This window comes from Arachis hypogaea, chromosome 15, assembly GCF_003086295.3.
Source record: "Arachis hypogaea cultivar Tifrunner chromosome 15, arahy.Tifrunner.gnm2.J5K5, whole genome shotgun sequence".
Lineage (NCBI taxonomy): Eukaryota > Viridiplantae > Streptophyta > Magnoliopsida > Fabales > Fabaceae > Arachis > Arachis hypogaea.
The window spans coordinates 144,051,969-144,066,979 of NC_092050.1; the positions used below are offsets into that span (position 1 = coordinate 144,051,969).

Genomic DNA, 15,011 nt, shown 5'->3' on the forward strand with positions numbered 1-15,011 from the left:
CGAAATCGTAAATAGGACTGCTTGGAGATGGCAGCGGTTGTTAACTGCTGCAAAATGCCATCTGTTGAAAAATTCTGTTAAGATATAGCAACAAATTTGTAACCGCTGCCAAATGTAGAGTTATACTTTTTAAAAAAAAATCCAAATTTATAATAATATATGCCAATTTTTTTATTCCTTATACGTTCTTTCACTAAGTTGCTTTAATTTATTAAAATAACCAATAGCCAATCAAACTAAAACACCCAAAATAGAACATAATTATGTATGATAAATTATAAACAAATTTGTAGATTTAACTATTAATATTATTTAAAAAAATAAAATTTTAATATAAATATTTAATTTAATTATAAACTACAGAAATTAATTTATTTATGGAAGTTAAAAATGTAATGTTCAACAATATTGTATCATGGTGAGTAATCCACAAATGTGAAACTGCTGAAGTCAGTAACCTGCAAAACGCAGGTTACATTTTGACTGAGCTGACTTCAAAAAGGCTGCAAGAATTGTAAAACGCAGCTTGCGTTTGGCATGGGAGGAGATCGAAATGTTGAAACGTGTCCCTGTGCCCCCTTACATGCCAACACCTCGAAGCTCCAAAACACAACATGCGTTTGGCAGGGTGCACAGCAAAACGCAACCTGCATTCGGCAACCTCCCCACCTACATGTGTGACACGTGTGAAGGAGAGTGGTGGAGCCGGCTTATAAAACCAAAACGCAGGCCATGAGAGTTTCATGGTGATCTTTCATTTTACTTGCTGTGAGTGAGTTTTAAGAGTGAAAGGGTTGGGGTTAAGGGTGAAAGGGAATAAGTTTGTGAGGAGGAAGAATCAGTGAAGATTTGGGACTTCATTTAGTACAGAAGAAAAAATGGTTCATAATTTTATTTTACCGGAAGAACACATTATTGAATATTTGAATCATCCTCAATGGGTAAGTAAATTTTTTTAATTTTATGATAAATAAATAAATTTATTTTTATGTTCTTTATTTATATGTTTTAACTAATAAATTTATTATTATTATTATTATTATTACATGTTTATAATAATCATGTCTATCAATAATAGTTTTTTTTATCATACCGTTAGTCATGAGATATTATTATTATTATTATTATTATTATTATTATTATTATTATTATTATTATTATTATTATTATTAGTCATTATAAAATACCGTATAATAATAATAATTATTTTTAATAATTTATTATTATTTTTTTAATAATTTATTATTATTTTTTAAGATAATAATAATAATACTGTTTAATTATTGTTGTTATTTTTTTTTGAATAAATTATTAACTGATATTATTTAGAATTTAATAATTATCATTTTTTTTGCAGGCTATCAGGAATTTGTTACCCAGAAAACTCGATCCGCTAGATACCTTTAACGAGGTAGCAGCAGTGACACTGGCATTGATTGGGTTTCAACACGTTTCGCGAGTAGGCGAAATAAGAGGTCATTCTGCACTACTGAGTGCCTTGGTGGAACGCTGGAGGCTGGAGACTCACACATTTCATCTTCCGGTCGGTGAAGTGGCAATGACGCTGGAAGATGTGAGCTATATTCTTAGTCTCCCGATTAATGGGGAGGCCATTACGGGTAGATCAGACAGCAGTCACCAGTTTTTGGTGGAGAACTGCATTGCGTGTTTTGGTCGGGAGCTCGGTTCACAAGATCACATGTTGGGGAAGGTTAATCTCGCATGGGTCCGGAGGTGCAGAGACACCGAGCCTTGTGACACTCAGGAGTTTGTTGAGCGGTACGTCCAGGCGCACATTTTCTGCGTGCTCGGAACAGTAGTGTTTCCTGATAAGTCGACCACTTCATTGAATTCGAAGTTTCTATCACTACTTCGCGATTTTCACCGGATTTCAGGATACAGTTGGGGGCAGCCAATCTGGCACACTTATACAGATCGTTGTGTCGTGCTTCACGATACAACTGTAAAGAGATGAACGGCCCACTGATACTGCTTTTTGTTTGGGCGTGGGAGTGTATGCCGCTCCTGACACCTATACCTCGCGATCAGTTCGGCGACGTTGGTATTCTACTTGCGCGACAGTATTGTTTTTTATTGTTATTGTTGTTGTTGTTGTTGTTGTTGTTGTTGTTGTTGTTGTTGTTGTTGTTGTTGTTGTTGTTGTTGTTGTTGTTGCTGTTGTTATTATTATTATTATTAATTTGTTATTCTTATTAATATTATTATTATGTTTTTTGTTAGGTGGAGTCATTGGCGCCGACATACAAGATATATACGAAGGCCAACTGCGTATTTTAGGCGAGGACTCGACGACATGGGAGTTGACGATGTAAGTTGTAACCATTAATGTCCAATATTTTTATTCAGAAGAATAATTTTTCTAATCGGCCTCTTGGTAACTAATGTACAGTTCTATATGGCAACCGTATAGAACTGTAACAGCGAGTTGAAATACCTGTGTTCACCACGAGTTTATGCAAATATGGAGCCTTGAACCTCCTTAAGAAGTTTGACCCGATGTGCCTGATGCAGTACATGTGCCACATCCTTGGTGGTGACCATGCACTGTTACTGTGAGCTATTGCAGCGTCGATGGAGGTATGGCGGTCAGAAATAATACCCACACCATCGAAAACTCCCATGCGTCTGCCGTCTCACCCTCGACTATCGCAAATGCAATAGGCACAATGTTTTTATTCCCATCTTGTGCAACCACTACCAGCAGTGCACCTTTATATTTTCCGTACAAGTGCGTGCCATCAACCTGCACCAGTGGCTTGCAGTGTCTGAATGCTACAATACACGGATAGAAGCTCCAAAAAACGCGGTGCAGAACTCTTACACCTTGAACCTCCTCACTCTCACGGTAAACGGGGAGCGTTTTAATTTGAACACGAGACCTTGGCATCTTCACCGTCATTACTTTCAACCATACTGGCAGAGTCTGGTAAGAAACTTCCCAATCACCGAAAACTTTTGCGACAACTTTCTGCTTTGCCAACCAAGCCTTGTGGTAACTCACAGTGTGGTTGAACCTGGATTGAACTTCTGAAAAATAACAGACTTCACCTTTATCGAGGGGTCTGCTTCGACCAATGGCCTAATGGAATCTGTAATTGTGTTTGAGTCCAACTTCGCATGATCTTGTGAAATCGTGCCCACGGTGCACATGTGCTTGCCATTGTATCTTCTGATCTCCCAACAAGCTTTTTTTCGAATCAAGCTAGCTCGGTTAAGCCAGTCGCACCCTGCACCATACCCCTTGCATTTCGCATAGAATGTCTGCGGCTTAGACTCATACACAGTGTAATAAACTCCTCTAGAGATATTGTAGCTTTTGATTGCAGATATCACCGACTCTCTCGAACCAAATTCCATTCCGACACTAAACTCGCCATCCTTCGCCGCAGCGTTGCCTTCACCTACGACATGCGCACAACCATCAGTCAGACAAGGCAAATAAAATAAGCACTATAGGAAACTTGAGTTAATAATCATAACATACCCGTATTCGCATACTCAGGAATTTCCGGGGCATGCATGACTTCGAGATCTAGAGTCCGCATAAAAGACGGAACACCAAACGGGTGCTGACTTACAATCGCATTCGCTTTATTTTGCACCGCCGGATTGCCTGCCAAGTCTCCGCCATCGTTTTTGTCATCGACTTCATAGTTAGCTTTGAATTCCTATTCACTGTCATTATTATCTTCTTCCCAATCTATATCTTCGAGCTCATCAACATTGACCTCCTCGCCGACCGCACCCAACCTGACTGTTGTTCAAACTCAACGTACAGCTCTATCATCGGCACGTGAGATTGGGTTTGTTGATAAATACACAACATCTGCTGTATACTGGCATCATCAGTGATGGGCATTATTTGAAACTGTATTAGCCCACCAAATACTTGCACATGACTTCTGTATAAAAGATCGCTCAACCTTTTCAAAATGTGGCTTTGAATGTTATTACAAAGCCTATTTTGCAACTCGACAAAACTCATGGTACATGGAATAGCAAATGACAACGAACATTCACAAACAAAAGTCATTCCTTCATGTAAGTTTGATATAACCTCATCGTTATAATGTACTCGCAAATTTGCAATATTTTCCATAACTTCAACCTCACCTAATTCGACTTTTTTGACACACCTAACTGCCAAAAAAACTAAGAACTACAATATATGTACAAGAAAGAAGAATATGATGAGTAGAAGTGGAGTGAGGCCATTTGGGCGAGCATTGTTTCGTATTTATAGAGAGGCCTCTTGATTAAAATATTTTTTTTCACAAAACACAACCTGTATCTTTTGTTTTCCAAAAAAATAATCTGACACCACAAAAAACACAGCCTGCGTTTTGCATTTTCCAAAAAAAAGCTGACATACAAGTATACAACACAAAACACAAGCTATGTTTTGTTATTACAAAAAAAAAAATACTGCCCATCACAAAACACAGGCTGTGTTTGGGCTAAAACAAAATAAAAAAAATTGAAAACTATGCAAAACACAAAACGCAGCCTGCGTTTATTTTGTTTTCTGAACCAAAAAAAAAAATAATGAGCCAAAAATAAATCGTAGCTTATGTTTTAAGCCTGACATCATAGTAGAGAAAAATTTATTCATATATCCATTTCATTGAACAACACCAACATTCATTTCATAACCAAAAAAAAAAATGAGCCCATAAACTATATATTACTATTAATGAATATTTGTTATTCTTTAAAAACGTACAAATAATTTTATTGTTCATTAATTTATTATTTTTAATATTGGAGGTAGTTAATCTTTAAATTTAATTAACTTTTCTGTGCAAGTTCCTCTGTTCTGTTCTGAAACAGCCATGAAGGGAGCACTGTTCAGAAACTTGTCTCTGTTCACGCGCCATCTTCGTCTTTCTCCTTTCAATGCGACTCCTCCTTCATCATCCTTCTCTCTTTCCTTAGCCGCTTCAACCGCACTATGCACCAGGTTCTTCTCTTCTAGTTCCAGAAACACCGTTTCGGATCAACCTAATTTCTCTCACACCCACAACAAGAACGATCCCATCGATGTCGAGGACATTAGCAACGAAGGTAACACTGCTAAACTCATCTTGGGATTCCCCCATTTTAAGATTAAATTTCGTTCTTTTTTATGCGTGTGCTTCAGGTGTTTGATATAATGCCTCACTGAAAGTAAGTATCTAATATATATATTTACAGTAAATATTATTTGGAAAAGAGAAGTTCATTGTATCTTATACGAAGTTTTGAACAGGTTTGATTTGTATGAGTATGACTATATATGGGAGCTAAATTATATGCAGGGATGAAGTTCTTTTTGATCTTTTGAGTATTGTTGTATATAAGCTGAAAGTTTTAGTCTTTTTGTTTTGTTTTGTTGTGGGGTTGAAGAGCTGAAGAGGCGTGTGGCAAGGCTTCGAGAGGGTGATGACGAGGCTATACCTTCTTTGTTTGAGGCTATACTGCAGAGGTCTTTAGCCGGCAAGCCTATAGAGGATGACCCAGAGTTGATGAGGGACATTTTGGGGAAGGGGACAGATTCAGAAGTTGAAGATGAAGATGAAGATGATGATTATTCTGATTGGGAGGAAAGTAGTGACATTGATGATGATGGTAAATGAATGAATGAGCTTTCTATTGCCAATGGCACTCAACATTTTCAAGTCAACCGTGGATTGAATGTTGTATAAGAGTTACAACAAATAAGGGTTTCACCGTTTCAGTGCTACATTGATGGAAAAGTTTGGAACCTTTTGATTTGTCTCAACAATGAAAATATACAAGATAGAGTTGTGTCATTTTATTCATTTTGCAAATCAGCCACAAAAAATCTTCTCTTTTGTTATATGATTATGATTTGTCCTTTATTGTGTAATCTTCCTATAACTATATCCTGATTCTACTAATACGATACTTAATATTGAACCAATTACTCATTTAGCTACAACCTATAAGATGTCTTTAGGGAAAAGGGGTAACGGATCCACGATATAATATATAATATCCATGTAAAAAAAAAATGAAGAAAAGCATGCTTGAATTGTGGTTCTGCTATGGTATGGTGTGGTGTGGTGTGAAATTAACGATGCAGAATTGAAGATGCCTTGCTTCTGTTTGAGGTCATCCTCCTTCTGCAGCCTTGCGTTGATCTTCCTTGAATTGAATAACTTAATTTTCAATAGTTTCAGAATATTGTTTATAAATAGTAAAAGTGAAGAATCTGCACCATAGAGTAAACAAGTGAATTCTGCAAAATCTTTGGACCCCAAAGATCTGGTCCCAGAAACTCTGCACAGGACGTAAAGCATTCGATTCTCTGTTTCACACACTCAATTTTTAAATTGTGTGCACTGTGCACAACATCTATTGGTGTCAAGAATCGAATGGATAGAATAGGAAGCAAAAGAATTTTTTGTTCCACTTTTGCCTCTAATCTCTCCACTTACTTAGACTTTACAGTATGCTAAATTGGAATGTGAAAAGCATCCTTGGAAACAAAGATTCGTATCTGATGAAAAAGGGAGATGGTGAAGGTCTGAAGGACACAACAACTGAAAAATCAAATCATAAACCTTATGCACACAAGATTTACATGCAGGTGCTTCATCGAAGTCACGAAGTGCATCATTTTCAATTACATTTGATGGTGAATTCATGCCTTTAAGCAAAGATGGGTAGCAAACTTGCCCTTCAAGAAAAGAGAAAAAGGTTTACATTTCTCAACAGGAGGAGGCAGAGCCATGACTCTGTTGATCATCATGCAAGCCATGCCAACCCCAAGAAACAAGAAGAAGAAGGCATCAAACCCAAAGAAAAATTGATTGAATTCCTGTGTAGCTGTTGCTTTCTTTGTGTGTGTTGTCCACTGGCAGCTGTGTGTTGCTGCTGCATCAAGATACCATGCAGATTCTGTCACAAAGCGCTACAGCATGTTTGGCGGTGGGCTTCTTCTTGTGGAACAAAGAGAAGGGTTTTCGCCGAGTATTCTTCCTTTTCCGACATTGATTCTGATGTCGCGTCTGGTAAGGTTAAGGCTAGTATTCATGGAACATAGTTTACTAGAAATTAAAGCCAGTAACGGTAACTATTTCTTGTGGTTAGATTACAAGTATTTTATTTAGAGATAGTTTGATATGCATTATGCAAAACAGTATGAAAGAACTAAGGTAACTATGTTAAATAAACAGATTTCATTTTGCTTAGTGCACCTTCATTTTTTTAGTGCAAGAATAATCTAATGATTTTTCCATTTATTAGTTGACGTAGGTATATTGAATATAAGATACAGTCCAAAAAGAATAAAACGTTGTTCGAAGACATGTATGGTGATAGCTTTGTTGAAGATTAATGATCTACATGTTTAAAATATTCTGGGTATTAAACTTTTTGTTTAAACTAAGAAAAAGAAAAATGTCAAGAATGGGATTCGAACCCATGCCCTTTCGGACCAGTACCTGAAACTGGCGCCTTAGACCAACTCGGCCATCTTGACTTTTAAACATCGGATGAAATATTCTTTTAAATAACCGCACATAAGATCTTTACTTTCTATTTTCCATTGTGCATGTTTTTTTCAGAAACATAATGATATACAAATTATTCATGAATATTTGTTTATAAACTAAGAACTTTTTTTTTTTTCCATTTTGGAGGGAGAGGTAGGATGGAGAATTATTAGTATATAAACTAAGCGTGTTGTTTTAAGATAAGTTACAAAAATGTGATGCTATAATTTTAATTAATTTGTTTTATATTTTTAAATAACATCGTATTAAAAAAACTATTGAATAATGAATACTCCATTATTATGCACATATATATATTCCTTAAGCAAGCTTGCACTTAATTGATTAGGAAATAAAAGATCAATGTCTTAGAGAAACAAGCAACATGATGCCAACTTGCATTGCCAAGGATAGATTGTCAACTAAAAAAAAGGGTGTAACTTTGAACTTCTGATTGGATCAAAATGTTTCTAACTCAACTAGACATTGCAAAAACTCTTCTCCTTAATTAACATTATTAGTGGCATTTATTCCTAAGACTCATTTACCTTATAGCAATAAGCTGCTCATAATGTAATAAGAAACTAATTAACATTGTACAATAATACTAAAAATCCACTTCAATGTGAGGATTCTGTGTGATCCGTATAGATTTGTGGAAGAATATTGAAGTAAGTTCTCTTCTCTTCTCTTCTTCTCATGCACCGCAGCCTGCGCCGCATTCGGCGCCGCATCCGGCTCCATAAGGTTCCGGATCTGCTGCTGCAGCTGTTCTATCTTTTGAGACACCATCAGCACAAGAAAAGATCATAGCTGAAATGATGCACAAGGCAAACAACATCACCCACAATATTGAATATGCATTATTACCAAAGAAACCATTTTGAGTTGCATATTCCAAGTTGTTCACTTCTCTCCATAGATTCCTCACCATCTCTACCACCTCTTAATAACTATGAGTCTATGACTCTTATTGATGTGCTCTAGAGGACAGGCCTTTATGATCTTTTCCGATTGATAGCATAGCTCATCTTCATACCTTCTTATATAAGCAACAAAGTCAATGTTTTAAAGAAAAGATATAAAGTAAACCCTAATCTTTCTTATTTTATTTTTTTAAATAAATACACCGCTAAAGTCCGAAACTGATTTTTAAATAGCTTTTTAATCGGTGTAATTTATTAAAATGGTTGTCTGGAGTAATATAAAAACGATGAAAAAATAAAGTCTGTTTTTCGCAACTTGTAAAAAATCAAAAAACAACCACATATAACAAAATATATATATATATATATATGCTAGTTGTTCTTTAATTTTTAGTTTTTAATCAATTTTTTTTAAAATATATTATTATTTAATTAATATACTTATTTTCACATATTAATTATTTAAAAAATCAAAAAAGTTACCTATTTTTTATTTTTTCTCTTTACTACCTGCAAAATGTAGAAAAAGACAAAAAAAAATGATTTTCGCAACATGTAAAAATTAAAGAGAGACAACACATGAAACAAGTTACAACATGCAAAAAAGTGTGACATATATCCTTGTAATACACCTTGCATACTCATTTGGCGAAATTCATCAATTTTAAATCCATATTCAACTTTTAAACTGTAGCCAATAAAATTTAAAAGTGATATATTCATAATTTTTTATTCGATAAATTTTGTCCCCTTTTTTTTTTGTCTTATCTTGTATATGTATATACTAAGTAATAAATTAATCAATGTTATATTTTAATTATATAGATAAATATCAAAAATATTATTTGTATATAAAATTAATCACTAAAATTAATCACTAATATATTTGTGTATAATTATATATGTTGTTTAATTTATTGAAAATATATATTTATATTTCAATATGTATTTCATACTAAAAGCTGATTTTTGTGACTAATTTTAATGTATACCTAATATAATTGGATAAATATATTATTTTCAAATCTTGAAAGATATTTTATTTCTCCATATTTATTTTATAAGAATGCTATTGAGGGTTTATATATTTGTGCATGCTTTTGAAGACGTTTTCAAATTTTTTTGCAACCCTACAAAAAAGCACACATGATATTGACAGAACTATTGCTCCTTTAGATTGTGGTGTGTCACTGCTCTTTGTCATGAAAATTAAATTTGTGGGAGATAACATGACCTGCACTCAGTCATATTTTGGTGACAGCCAAATCTCATGTTCCCAATGTGACTCCTCTTGTCACTTCCAATTATCAAATTGGCATAATCAATGTTTTCTGTTGCATACTACTAATTATTCTTTGGTGTTGGACATGGGGGAGGCTGTAACTATTTCTGTTTTCAGCATATAGCAATTGAGAAGAAAAAAAAGTTGTAATTATTTGGGGTTAGTTAGTGGCTGCTACTAGCATCAGCCTTTTAGACTATGAAAAACTATATAATAAAGAACATTATTTGGGGATCCACTTATAGTTTAGTGGAGCATGGATAACAACAATGAGGTGTTTGATATTGGTTGTTCTAAGCAAAATGCAAATATGAATCCTATGCTTCATTGATTTTTTTTTTTTAATTGTTGATTTTGCTCCACATGTTATGTTTCCAATTCAGCATCAACAAGCACTACCACTTAAATTATTGATATTTAGGTCAAAATACAATTTCGCTTAGAGAAAGGTTGGGTGCAATTTTCTTGACCCTTTCTTTCAAAGGTAATTAAGGGTCAACTTAGGTATGGGACGTTTTAATTTTTCTACTACAATTTAATTCAAGCAAACTCTTAACCATTTTCGAATTCTTAAGAATCTACTCTCAAGAAAATTCATTGATTTTTTTTCTTTTTCTCTTTTTTTTTTAAATAAATTTTTCTGTTTATTTAAAGAAAGTTTCAACATAACCTTGAATTTTTGTTCAAAGAAAATTTCAATTTCTGGCATCTATGATTGGATGTTGCATCTAGTGAGCATTTCAACATAGCTTGGCGTGAAGATTAGGTTCATTGATGAGGAAAAAGGGAAAATAAGTAATATAAGGCTAGATTATCAATATTATAACAGTTAATTTCATCTAATATTGTAATAAGTTGTCAAAAAAACTTGGTATAAAATTCACTAAAATAAGTTTACGTTGAGTTTGAATTTTGAATATTTTTATTTTTAAAAGTTTTAGATTTTTTTTTATATGTTGAATATTGACTACTATGTAATTTGTGTAACGTTGATTCTCAATATTATTTTCTTATCAATAACATTCCTTTAAAGAAGAATACAAATCCAAAGCGAAAAGTTTATCTATCACTCAACTAACAAGTTGAATTGCTATATGCAGTTTATTTTCACCTTCTAAAGTGAATTTTCTCTTTTTCCCTACTTAAACTAAACTATGTTCAACGTTACATAATAATTATGCTATTATGCTATATCATCTAGAAGCAATAGTTAGTTCTCAGTAACCAAAGGAAACAACAAACACTGAAACTTGAGGACTATTGAACTTTTTAACTTCTGATCCCAAGTAAGTCAGAATGGTAGTGGGATCCTTGTAATTCAAAGACAGCCACATGCTATTTTATTGTGCTACATATGCATGTGCCCAGCACATGTGCTAACATAGGTGTATTTTATTTGTGTTAAAAAATTCTTCTAATCTAAATTCTTTCACTTGTACTGAATTATTTTTATATGCTGTTGAAACATCTTATACCAATTATACCAATTATAAGCTAGTGCAAGTCAATTCGGTAAATAAATGTCTCTGGATATTTTTTTAATTATTTTTATATTATTATGTACTGTACTATCGCTAAATAAAAGAATTAGTCAACCAGTTTTTTCTTTAGCAATAATTAGTAAATATATTTTTTAATTTCTCTTTTTCTCCTTTTAATAATCTTTGTTCGTCCACTATTTTTTTTTTTTTTTGATGTTGGTTAAAAAAGAAATTAATTCCCTAGCAAAATCGACCAAATAAATGCATACAGAAAGCTTAAGGAATTTATTTTATTTTATTTTTTCATAATATTATTAGTGTCTTCCTATTTAGTTTTTATTTTATTTCTGTTATTGCTACACGAGAAAACATATTTAAATTCTTGAAGAAACGATACAAGACTTATCTACAAAAGAAGTGAGGGGAGCAATTATTCAAACAAGAGAGAATAAATGATTTAATTAAGGAAAACTAACAAATAAATTACAGGACTCAAATTAATTAAGGAAATCACCTCCACACACAGTCACACCACACATATAATCCGATCCAAGTGGTACCTTAGACATAAAATAAAAACTAACATCAATACATACATTTTTGGCTTTGATATTAGCGCTACATATCACCATGTAAATCTTTAATTCATTGCAAATTGCAATTAACTTCAAAACAATTTATATCCTTTTCTTTTCTTTTACTGATCCTCTTGGAATTTTGCTGAGATATCTCTTCTCAAACTGTTTGTACTTTTTCCTAAGGTCCACTATGACATTGCCAACTAGGTTGTTGATTTCTTCCTCATAACGTTCATACATAATTGGCAGTGTCAGCATGCAGAGAAAACCTTGTCAAGAATCAACCATAACAAAAAAAAAAAAAACAACTTAATCTTCAGACCAAATAAATAATAAATATAGATAAAATGAGAAAGGTCTTAGATGCGCAAAGTTTAACATGGTGCACCATACACTAGTTTATAAGGACTTATCCTAGTGTATGGTGCACCATAGCATTTTTTTCCGATATAACGAAACAATGTGAAGTAATGCTTGCTTACCAATGTATAACAGATTTACAAAGCTGAGGTAGGTTCCAATCACTGACAACATGTAGAGACTAACAATGATCTGAAATTGATAAATTTTGAGAATAGAGATTGTTGGTTTGTTACTTTTTATTGGTTGAGAATTGAGAAAATTTATATTTATAAAAGGATAAATTTAAACAATATATATATACCAGGAGAAATCTTGGAAGGTCAATTCCACTTGAAATATAATGAAGCATTGGTAATAACTGTTTGAATCCTCTGTGGAAGATTGTAGCAAGATCCTCAAACAAGTAATCCTGTAAAATAATATCTGGGATATTGGGTGCATTCCTGAAGACCAAGATCAGATATGTTTAAGTTTAACCATACCCAGGAAACTTCATAAAAAGGATATATTAACCATATTATGTTATTTAATATTTGATGAAGTAATATGAAAAAGTTTTACATATGTATTCAATCCTATATTTAATCTTAAATCAATCACCTTTTATTTAAAGAATCTTACAAACATAAACATCTAATTAGATAAATGTGTAATTTTTTTATTTATTTATTTTTTATCTTGGTGTGAAGCAATTACACTTTTATGAAATATAACAAAAATTGAGTCTTATTTTAATGATGTACTTATAGAAACAGATAATGTATAATATCACAAATTCAGAATGGGCCATTGGTAGCAAAAGTAATTCACTGTGAAACTAAGTACAAATGATAGAAAATATCTTGTAAGAGTCCATCATAGACACAAATTTGATGTAAAATTAAAGGGAAATTAAAATAATAAGTACCATTTGAAAATTTGTGCCATAGTTGACCATATGAACAGAACAAGCATAATTGTGATGGAAATGTGACAAAGCAGAGGCACCAAATTGTACTCAACAACCTCAAATAGAAACCATATCACTGTCATTCCAATCAAAATTGCAGCTGATATTTTCTTGTTCCTCCATAACAAAACATCTGCCACTGCAATTAAGTCAAATTTCCAATTTATTGTCAATGTCAACTCATTGATAATCAAAAGTCAAAGCTTCAATAAACAGCTACACATGGCTTCCAAAATATCAAGAAAGAAAAGCAAACAAAAAGAATAACGCTAGGATTTAATTTTTATGCATTGTCGATGTAAAAATTTTGCTGCAGACATTCAATCGTATATTGCGACATGTTTTGTGATCTCAAAAGATTAACAATGGATTTTTTTTCACTAAGTCAAACATGAATAAAGTTCTTCACCTTCTCTTCCTCCAAGAACTTGATGTATATCATGTTCAAAGAGCTTTCGCTTTGTTGTTGTAATTTCATTATCAGAATCAGATGGATTGTGAGCCATAATAACTCTTTGATTAGTATTATTGTTCTTGTGCTGCTATTTATTATTGATTCATGCATGAACAAAAGATTCTATCCTCAATACTAAAGTAAAGAATGACTTGGGATTCAACTTAAGGTGTTATGCCCTGAATCTTGATGAGCGTGCTATGTTATATTGGAATAATTAAAGTTTTATTAATCATAAAATTATTGTTAATGTCAAATCCATGCGCTCCAAAAGAGAATGATTTATGGCAACATATCAGTAATAATTATAACTATATATTTTTTTGGTTGCCCACCATATTCTCCAGTCCTACAGGCTAATGACCAATCCGTCATGGATTTGAGCTCCATTTAAGGGTCTGTCTGTTTTGTCGATTTTTAGCAGATCGATGGTGGTTCGATATCTAGTGGTTTGGGAGCGAAACCTACTCTTCTGTGCATGTACCAGTTTTCTAAAAGTGCATCAAAGTGTCTTTCAATTAGATGTACATCGAGATGACAAATAAATAAAGATTTATAAAAAGATAGAGAAGTTTAAAATAATCGACTTCAAAAAATAAATTGACTAAAATTGAAAGATTTGTGTTAAAAATAAAAGAAAACAATAAAATGCCTTGGATTGGGTCAAAGGGGCTTGGACGGAGAACTAAAAGTGTTGGAAAGTAAATTGAACAAGGAAGATTAAAGGAATACTTAAAAGATGAAATTGTTTGAAAAAATAAAGTTTTACAGAAATGTTATTGAAAGTTAAAAATATGGAAGGAATCCTACAGAAATGTGAGTGTGCTTGAGTGTTTTCTGAAGTAAAATTCCAACCCTAATTTCCAAAGGCTTCCTAGTATTTATAATCTACTTTTAGTAACTGACAATTAATTATAATCAATTACAATTAATTACAAATTTAAACTTTCAAATGTTTTTTTCCTTGGTAACTGTTCCCATGATTTACTCATGTGATAGAAACCTTTAACTATTCCACTACCATAACCATTCGACCTACTTTTCGAATGCCTTACTCGATTATCCATATCGAATAACTTACTCGATTAAGCCTATTCAATTAATAAGTCGCTCGAGTTCCAATCTGCGCCAACTACTTTCATCCCCACGCTTACGCGTACATCTTCTCGAGACATTGTCTTTGACTTATTTCGAATCAACTTACTTTCATCGAAAATATTTTTCAATCAACACTGTCGTTAGCTAATGAGTTGCTGCATACACAAAGCAAAATTTAAACTCCCGACACTATATATGACATCATGCATGGAAGAAGTCTGTTTAACATTTTAGCTGTGGGTTTATTTGGGAGAGTTATCTTTTAACTATTTTACAGTTCATTTAAGAGGTGCAGATTCATCACGTGAAAATTTTCAACTTTAAACCATTCAAAACGGTGGATGTTAATATAAGATAGTT

General features: G+C 33.0%; 2 protein-coding genes and 1 non-coding gene across 3 annotated transcripts; 1 reads left to right on the forward strand and 2 right to left on the reverse strand.

The window, feature by feature from the left end:
• The first annotated feature begins 4,620 nt into the window (after window positions 1–4,620).
• LOC112751069 (uncharacterized) lies at window positions 4,621–5,944 on the forward strand. The gene is made up of 2 exons (XM_025800065.2): window positions 4,621–5,085; window positions 5,407–5,944. The coding sequence occupies exons 1-2, from the start codon at window positions 4,854–4,856 to the stop codon at window positions 5,634–5,636; spliced, it is 462 nt and encodes a 153-aa protein (XP_025655850.1). The 5' UTR covers window positions 4,621–4,853; the 3' UTR covers window positions 5,637–5,944.
• A 1,482-nt stretch (window positions 5,945–7,426) lies between these two features.
• Window positions 7,427–7,507, reverse strand: TRNAL-CAG (transfer RNA leucine (anticodon CAG)). Its single transcript has one exon. It is a non-coding gene; the product is annotated as a tRNA-Leu (tRNA).
• A 4,132-nt stretch (window positions 7,508–11,639) lies between these two features.
• On the reverse strand, window positions 11,640–13,666 carry LOC112747214 (reticulon-like protein B9). Its single transcript, XM_025795185.3, has 5 exons — window positions 13,509–13,666; window positions 13,058–13,238; window positions 12,452–12,593; window positions 12,270–12,339; window positions 11,640–12,056 (listed from the first exon to the last, which is right to left on the reverse strand). Exons 1-5 carry the CDS (start codon window positions 13,603–13,605, stop codon window positions 11,887–11,889), a joined length of 660 nt encoding a protein of 219 aa, XP_025650970.1. The 5' UTR covers window positions 13,606–13,666; the 3' UTR covers window positions 11,640–11,886.
• Between the last annotated feature and the right edge of the window lie 1,345 nt (window positions 13,667–15,011).